We start from the raw sequence: 8,910 nt of genomic DNA, 5'->3' as shown, positions 1-8,910 counted from the left end.
CGTGTGGCGAGAGACAAATTACTGGTATGTATTGTTTGATATTGTCTTTACTATTCGTTTGTCGTGTGGCGAGAGACAAATTACTGGTATGTATTGTTTGATATTGTCTTTACTATCCGTTTGTCGTGTGGCGAGAGACGAAATACTGGTATGTATTGTTTGATATTGTCTTTACTATTCGTTTGTCGTGTGGCGAGAGACAAATTACTGGTATGTACTGTTTGATATTTTCGTTACTGCCCACTTGTCGTGTGGCGAGAATCAAATTACTGGTATGTATTGTTTGATATTTTCGTTACTACCCGTTTGTCGTGTGGCGAGAGACAAATTACTGGTATGTATTGTTTGATATTTTCGTTACTATCCGTTTGTCGTGTGGCGAGAGACAAATTACTGGTATGTATTGTTTGATATTTTCGTTACTACCCGTTTGTCGTGTGGCGAGAGACAGATTACTAGTATGTATTGTTTGATATTTTCGTTACTACCCACTTGTCGTGTGGCGAGAGACAAATTACTGGTATGTATTGTTTGATATTTTCGTTACTACCCACTTGTCGTGTGGCGAGAGACAAATTACTGGTATGTATTGTTTGATATTTTCGTTACTATCCGTTTGTCGTGTGGCGAGAGACGAAATACTGGTATGTATTGTTTGATATTGTCTTTACTATCCGTTTGTCGTGTGGCGAGAGACAAATTACTGGTATGTATTGTTTGATATTGTCTTTACTACCCGTTTGTCGTGTTGGCGAGAGACAAATTACTGATATGTATTGTTTGATATTTTCGTTACTACCCATTTGTCGTGTTGGCGAGAGACAGATTACTGGTATGTATTGTTTGATATTTTCGTTACTACCCACTTGTCGTGTGGCGAGAGACAAATTACTCACGATACGTACGTTTTTCGATATAAATCAATAATTAATCACAGGGAAGACATAACAAAAGTGTTTGTAAAAACGTAAAACCAATTTTCCCAACTAATGCACATGAGAAAGGTAAATTCAAGATCGGGATTAAAATTTTGCATCACAATTGAAATGTTTAAATCTCATCTTTCAGTATTTTTTGTAGGGTGTAAAAAAACACTATTATTTAAAGTGAAACTTTTAAAAAAAACAATTATTAATGATTGTGCTAATGAGAGTCAGTTTCCATTAATTAGTTTAAATTGTATCAGATATTATAGGATTGAGTAAGTTGTATTGAAAGATTTTACATATGCAAATCATCACCACAGCTGTTATAATGCCACGGTGGAACGGATTGTATAAAAACTACATTTGACGTTGTCGTTTCATAGGTAGTGTGATGCCCTCAGAAATGGATTTCTTTTTGAAATGATACCAAACATGCTCGCCCTTTCAGCCGTGGGGGCGTTGTAATGTGACGGTCAATCCCACTATTCGTTGGTAAAAGAGTAGCCCAAGAGTTGGCGGTGGGTGGTGATGACTAGCTGCCTTCCCTCTAGTCTTACACTGCTAAATTAGGGACGGCTAGCGCAGATAGCCCTCGTGTAGTTTTGCGCGAAATTAAAAAAACAAACAAACAAACAAACTTTTTGAAATGATATGTAACGGTATTATATAGGGCGAAACATTTATACATTCACAGTACAAAGATGTATTAAAAAGCGGGATTTTACAATTTTCAAGACGTGGATATCTTTCGTACTTAATGGAATTGGCAATCATAGCATTATGTATCAACTTGGGGTAACAACTCGTATCCCGATCATGGTAAGCAAAATAACAGGTGAGAATCCACGAACACACTGGTCAGTGGCAAAAGCTGCCTAACAGTCCTACGCAATAGTACACAACATGATCAAGAAAGATCTCCATTGAAAAGAAGCCGACGGTTTATGGGCTCACCGAGATAAGGCTCCCAATAACACCATCTAGTCAACATTCACATACCTTAACCTGTGAAATGGGCAATCATGCTACTATGTCTACAAACATATTGGTGAAATTGTCAGATCCAGTGCCCATGGATTTCTGTTCAATCACTGTTTAAACAGGCACTAGGAAAACATCGTCCTCATAAAGTTAATGGCTTATGCAATACATGCAAGGAGGAAAGGTGTGCTTTGGACACGACAGCCTTATGACAGAACCTGTTGCAATGGAAACTACGCTGCAGAGCTATCGTAAAGATGCACAGTCGTCAGGTAGAACAGGACTTAATATAGCAACGTGGACTGTAATGACGTATTGATGCTTTTAAATCATTTTGATATACAATAGTCATCCTCTATTTTTACTTCGTTTTCTATTGTTTGGTTTGCTTATTGATTTAGATACTTAAAGAAGTAGATAATGCTTGTCTTACAACCAAAACTCTTGTCATTTATAATTTGAGTTTTAATTTTTAATGTAATTCGTTAATAATTATTAAAGGTATAATGAAGAATTTGTGATAAAATGTGTTTTTTAGGTAATTTGTTCAAGTGTAATTTATGTATATAATATACGCATGATATGATATTTGAATAATTAATTCGAACTTAAATCTTTATTTTTTTGTTCCAGGTTCTTTAACTGCTGTATTTGGTGTTGCTACCCTGGCAACTTCAAGTGAGATATATGATCTTATTTATCACCATAAATGTCTAATGAATATTGTAAAAAAACGTACTGGACGTTTAGCAGTACCATCTTACCATTCATTACAGACTGTTATGTGATAGGTTTATTTATTCAGGAGTGTAATTAGCTTGAGGGTTTGAAGTTGTTAAACTATTGTAGCAGTTTTGTAAAAGGGAATTATGGGAAAAGAGACTGTCAGTAGTTAATTAATTAATGTTTTTTAGTAAATGTGTTTGCTTTGATATAATATATCTATAAACTAAAAATATCTTAATCAATTTGAAAACGTCGTCTTAATGTGGATTTCATAATCAGTCTGATAACACTTCCATCTGGAAAATTTAACCATCAACCTTAGAGTGTTCTCTTACGGTGAGTTTCATAACCAACCTAAAATTGCATATATTTGGCTGCGTTTTCATGATGGATTTAAAAATCGAGATCTTATAATGACGTCACTTAGAATCAACTTTAAATTTTCATACTCATCTTCTGTAAATATAATTATCTTAAGAGGTCACCGGTGACAGTATGTTCTTTGACTTGTGGGCCTGATGATGAAAAGTAGTATATAATCGAAAGCTTGGTTATGAAAAACCTTTCAGGTTATTTAAGTCTCATAATTTATGTTGTTTATTAAAATTAAACCACCTGAGATACCGACCAATATTTCAAACTTACTAAGTATAGTCACCGTATTGTTAATCTTAAATGATTCACCGTATTGTTAATCGTACAATGATTCACCGTATTGTTAATTATACAATGATTTATCGATTTAAATGATTCTGAAGTACTTCTATATTTTGTTTCAAGAAAATAAAATTCCTACGAGATGAGGGCGCCACTATCGATTATTTGGTGCTCATCTGTTTGGTACTATTTGTAAACGATTCATAGGCACAGCCTGTTCTCCATTGTTGAGTGGTTGATTTCTAAGTCGCATGACGATGGTTTCCAAAGTGCATAGGTCACTTTTGATGCAAGCTCGTAAAATAATTCAGAAATGCCGATTGGATGGTTGAACATCAACGTGTGTCCTAGTGAGATACAAAGTTTTTAACTTCCAGTGTTCTTGGTATCTCTGATAGAGCAGTGGAACTACGTAATTAAGTTTGCAAGTTAGACATGCGTGATATTGGAAACTATCACAATAGACTTAGAAAAACAGCATTCGGTAACAGAGAACGGGCTGTAGTCTGAACGTTACACTACATTCGGTATCAGAGAACGGGCTGTAGTGTGAACGTTACACTACATTTGGTAACAGAGAACGGGCTGTAGTCTGAACGTTACACTACATTCGGTAACAGAGAACGGGCTGTAGTCTGAACGTTACACTACATTCGGTAACAGAGAACGGACTGTAGTCTGAACGTTACACTACATTCGGTATCAGAGAACGGGCTTTAGTCTGAACGTTACACTACATTCGGTATCAGAGAACGGGCTGTAGTGTGAACGTTACACTACATTCGGTAACAGAGAACGGGCTGTAGTCTGAACGTTACACTACATTCGGTATCAGAGAACGGGCTGTAGTGTGAACGTAACACTACATTCGGTATCAGAGAACGGGCTGTAGTGTGAACGTTACACTACATTCGGTATCAGAGAACGGGCTGTAGTGTGAACGTTACACTACATTCGGTAACAGAGAACAGGATGTATGTCCCATTAAAGCCACTTCCTGGGAATTAGTCACAGATTCTGTGTCCCATTAAACCCACTTCCTGGGAGTTAGTCACATATTCTGTGTCCCATTAAACCCACTTCCTGGGAGTTAGTCACATATTCTGTGTCCCATTAAACCCACTTCCTGGGAGTTAGTCACATATTCTGTGTCCCATTAAACCCACTTCCTGGGAGTTAGTCACAAATTCTGTGTCCCATTAAACCCACTTCCTGGGAGTTAGTCACAGATTCTGTGTCAGAAACGAGCTGCTACCACAAACACTAGGACTACTGATCTTGTCCACATAATGTGTAAGAGATTTGTTGCCTGGTAAAGGGTTCCTCAACAAAGTAATAACATGTTCACAGCTATGTATGGTTTCAGACTAGTGTACTTCCAAACTTGGGTGTCATCAAGCATGTGTGGCCGTCACACTAATCCATTCTACATTGTATTAGGCCACAGTAACTTCCCAGTGGCTTCTAAGTCTCTTTTTCTGGAAAGCACACATTGAAAGTAAACTTGTTTATTGCACTCTATAGACGGGAGTTAGCTTGAGGCTTGGGCTGACTTGACATTTTATTATATGACCTGTTATTTATAAGTTATATGAACCAATTTATGTTCATGATATCTGGAAGTATATAAATTTAAGAAAAAAGATTTATAATGTTGTTTATTTGAGAGTGTGTATTTTTACTGAAACGTCAGTTTCATGACTCCCACCAATATTTCAAGATAAAAATTAAATAGAGTTTCATAACATTGTATTTGATTGTTACCCTTTCATTGTTGCATCACAATTCTGATTGCCTCAGGTACCAAGGGCAGTTTTATAATGTTTTTGTTAACAGTACTGAGATTTGAACGAGCAACTTAAAAAATCATTTCAATTTCAAACTTTTGTACAGAATCGTCTGATGATAATTAAACGTAAGAAAAGATAAGAGGACCAGAAAACTGTGCAGTGATAACTGTATAACTGAAGGGAAAATAATTTTATCTAAATGTTCAAATAATGATTGTTTTCATTTACAAAGTTTGAAAATCATGTTTGTTAGATCTAAAAATTTTGTAAATAAAATAGAAAAAATTATTATTTGATGGCCCGGCATGGCCAGGTGGTTAGGGCGCTCGACTCTCAATCTGCGGGTCACGTGTTCGAATCCTCGTCACACCAAACATGCTCGCCCTTTCAGCCGTGGGGGCATTATGAAGTGACGGTCAATCCCACTATTCGTTGATAAAAGAGTAACCCAAGAGTTGGCGGTGGGTGGTGATGACTAGCTGCATTCCCTCTAGTCTTACACTACTAAATTAGGGACGGCTAGCGCAGATAACAAAATAACTTTATTCTTTGTGTTTCTATGTTATTTACTAAAAATGTTTTAAATACTGTAAATTATTTTTTCAAACTTACGAATAAAGGTACCTAATGTTTACTTCCAGATTTTTGAAATTAAAGCTATTGATATTTTCATGGTAATTGCATTTTACTCTTAATTATTTGTAAATGGTATTTTACATTTCAATAATCAATATAAAATAATGTTAAAATAATACTTTTATATTTTATTCAGAACATTTTGTAGGATATCTATATTTGATTTTTGTTGTTGATGTCAATATCGAACAAACTATTGAAAATAAACTATGATATGACTCAGAAATATTTTGTATGTTATTTTATCATAGGCAGTTGACCAGAAATCACGAATTCCAAGAACTTGGGTACTAACTAAGTAATTAAATCGTTCTGTCAGAACGTGTACCCAGGACGGCGCCATGTTTTCTAGGATCTTGGTGCAGAACTTAAAACGTGTTCAGTTTTGATAAATATAAATGGAGACAAAACATTTGAGTACAGAATAAATCAAGAATAACAATAATAGATTAAAAACAAACATTGAAAGTTGTTCCCAGTATTACGGATTTTGTAAAAGTTGTGTGTTGGATAACATTAAAATCGTAGACAACATTTATTATATTAATTCATGAATATCACCCAAGACTTGCCGTACACGTGTATATAAGTAACAACCTACGGAGTGTCAGTGGCAAGGTAAGACTCGTGACGCAAAGATTTAATGTTTGATTCCCCGCGGTGGACAGAGTGCAGACATCTCATTGTGTAGCTTTTTGCTAATAACTATGTAACATGACACTAAAAATGGTGTTGGTTTCATGGTTGTCAGGCACCATCTGAAATAAGCTACATAACACATGAGTGTTAGATAAGTACTTATAGCTTAAGTTCATCCAACATATGAAGACTGTAAGTGTTAGATAAGTATTGATGAACTTAAGCTATACAACATATGAAGACTGTAAGTGTTAGATAAGTATTGATGAACTTAAGCTATATAACATATGAAGACTGTAAGTGTTAGATAAGTATTGATGAACTTAAGCTATATAACATATAAGACTGTAAGTGTTAGATAAGTATTGATGAACTTAAGCTATACAACATATGAAGACTGTAAGTGTTATATAGCTTAGGTTCATCAATACTTATCTAACATATGAAGACTGTAAGTGTTAGATAAGTATTGATGAACTTAAGCTATATAACATATAAGACTGTAAGTGTTAGTTAAGTATTGATGAACTTAACATAAACTATACAACATATGAAGATTGTAGTGCTGATGAAACTAATATAAACTATATAACACATGAAGACTGTAGTGTTGATGAAACTAACATAAACTATATAACACATGAAGACTGTAGTGTTGATGAAATTAACATAAACTATATAACACATGAAGACTGTAGTGTTGATGAAACTAACACTATCTAAAATTTTTGACATTAATCGGAAATATTGCCATAATAAAAACAGCATAAAAAGTCCCCTGAACTTGGTTCATGAGAACAGATAGGTGATGCTAAAACGATCACGTGGGATCAAAGAATAGACATTAGTGTACAAGACACCTCGTAACCGGAGAGTTTTTGGAAGGTAGAACTTCATTCGTCAGGGGGTGGTCATTAAAAAAAAAACAGAATGGTAAGATAGTGATAGTCTACCATTATAACCTTATACGTTTTTATTGACGTTTACTTTGTCCCAGAAATGATGTAAACTTTAAAAAAGTTCAAGTCTAAATGATTAGAGGTATAGAGACAGATTTTTGTTTCAAAAAATTTCACGTAAATCTAAACAAATAGCAGACCCTAATTTTGAACTGATATTCTGTAGGGAAGGTAGCTAGTTAACAATACCAACCGCCAATTCCTGAACAACTATTATCTGACCAATACAAAATCTGTCTGTCCCTCTTATAGCGCACCCATTGCCCCAAAGGGCCGTAAATCATAAACCTTGAAATGCATAATCCGAGCAGGTTATCACCAAGGCCACATCTGACCCACAGATTTTTATAGAGAGCAGTAAAACACGAATCCCAGTAACTGTTTTGTTCGGAAACGGATATATTACATTCGCTATCCCGGTCATGGACATAACTTCAGGAATACAGGTAATTACTATTATTCCTAGACCCGGATGACACAAATATGGAGTCACTAAGCAAGAAATGAGGCCGTTTTGATGAAACTTTGATTACTTGGTGAATCGAATGTTAGGAGAAAGAGGGGTTGGGGAGTTATGTTCCGCATAAAACACGGTTTGGTGTTCTCTGGCGGTGATCACGTGACGACGAACTCTGGCTCGTGCTTTATAGATAAGACACGATATGTAACTGTGTTCGTTTGTAGTGAAGGTACGATTTATATTACTTTGATCTTAAAAATAAAACATTTGCGAAAACTAAGAGGAAAAATAATTGTTATTTATTTAATTATTTATTATAATTGATATTTATTCATATCCACGAATGTTCCACACGCAGTGAGAACTTATATATTTTTTTCTCTAAGAGTTACTGTTAGAAGTCTAACAAATTAAACTACAGATTTTTAAGAGTTACTGTTAGAAGTCTAACAAATGAAACTTCAGATTTTTTAAGAGTTACTGTTAGAAGTCTAACAAATGAAACTACAGATTTTTTAAGAGTTACTGTTAGAAGTCTAACAAATTGAACTACATATTTTTAAGAGTTACTGTTAGAAGTCCAACAAATTGAACTACGTTTCCTCTAACAGTTACTGTTAGAAGTCTAACAAATGAAACTACAGATTTTCTCCAAGAGTTACTGTCAGAAGTCTAACAAATGAAACTACAGATTTTCTCCAAGAGTTACTGTCAGAAGTCTAACAAATGAAACAACAGATTTTCTCCAAGAGTTACTGTCAGAAGTCTAACAAATGAAACCACAGATTTTCTTCAAGTTACTGTCAGACGTCTAACAAATGAAACAACAGATTTTCTCCAAGAGTTACTGTCAGAAGTCTAACAAATGAAACCACAGATTTTCTTTAATAAGAGTTATTGTTAGAAGTCTTAACATATTATCATACATTGTATGCACTTTCAGCAATGGGAGCGTTATAATTGTGACAGTCAATACCGCTATTCGGTTAAGAGTAGCCGTGTAGATGGCGGATATTACTGACTGATTGTTTTTTTCTCCATTTGGTCAGAAGTTCTAAATTAGGATAGCCCTGTCTGAATCTTAAGGCCTTGACTTGACCGTTTAGTTCATATGTTGGTGACGTTCAGGTTGAAAA

General features: G+C 35.0%; 1 protein-coding gene across 1 annotated transcript in view; it reads left to right on the top strand.

Moving 5' to 3' along the window:
- Positions 1-5,358, top strand: part of LOC111089043 — a 28,494-nt gene extending 23,136 nt beyond the window's left edge. Inside the window, exon 5 of the mRNA XM_022400711.1 lies at positions 2,541-5,358. Coding sequence (XP_022256419.1) covers positions 2,541-2,695 — 155 coding nt within the window. The 3' untranslated portion in view covers positions 2,696-5,358. The remainder of the gene's footprint in view (positions 1-2,540) is intronic.
- Positions 5,359-8,910: the final 3,552 nt, after the last annotated feature.

The sequence above is a fragment of the Limulus polyphemus genome, unplaced genomic scaffold (assembly GCF_000517525.1).
Source record: "Limulus polyphemus unplaced genomic scaffold, Limulus_polyphemus-2.1.2 Scaffold5089, whole genome shotgun sequence".
In the NCBI taxonomy this organism is placed as follows: Eukaryota; Metazoa; Arthropoda; class Merostomata; order Xiphosura; family Limulidae; genus Limulus; species Limulus polyphemus.
This window is presented reverse-complemented; position numbering and strand designations above follow the sequence as displayed.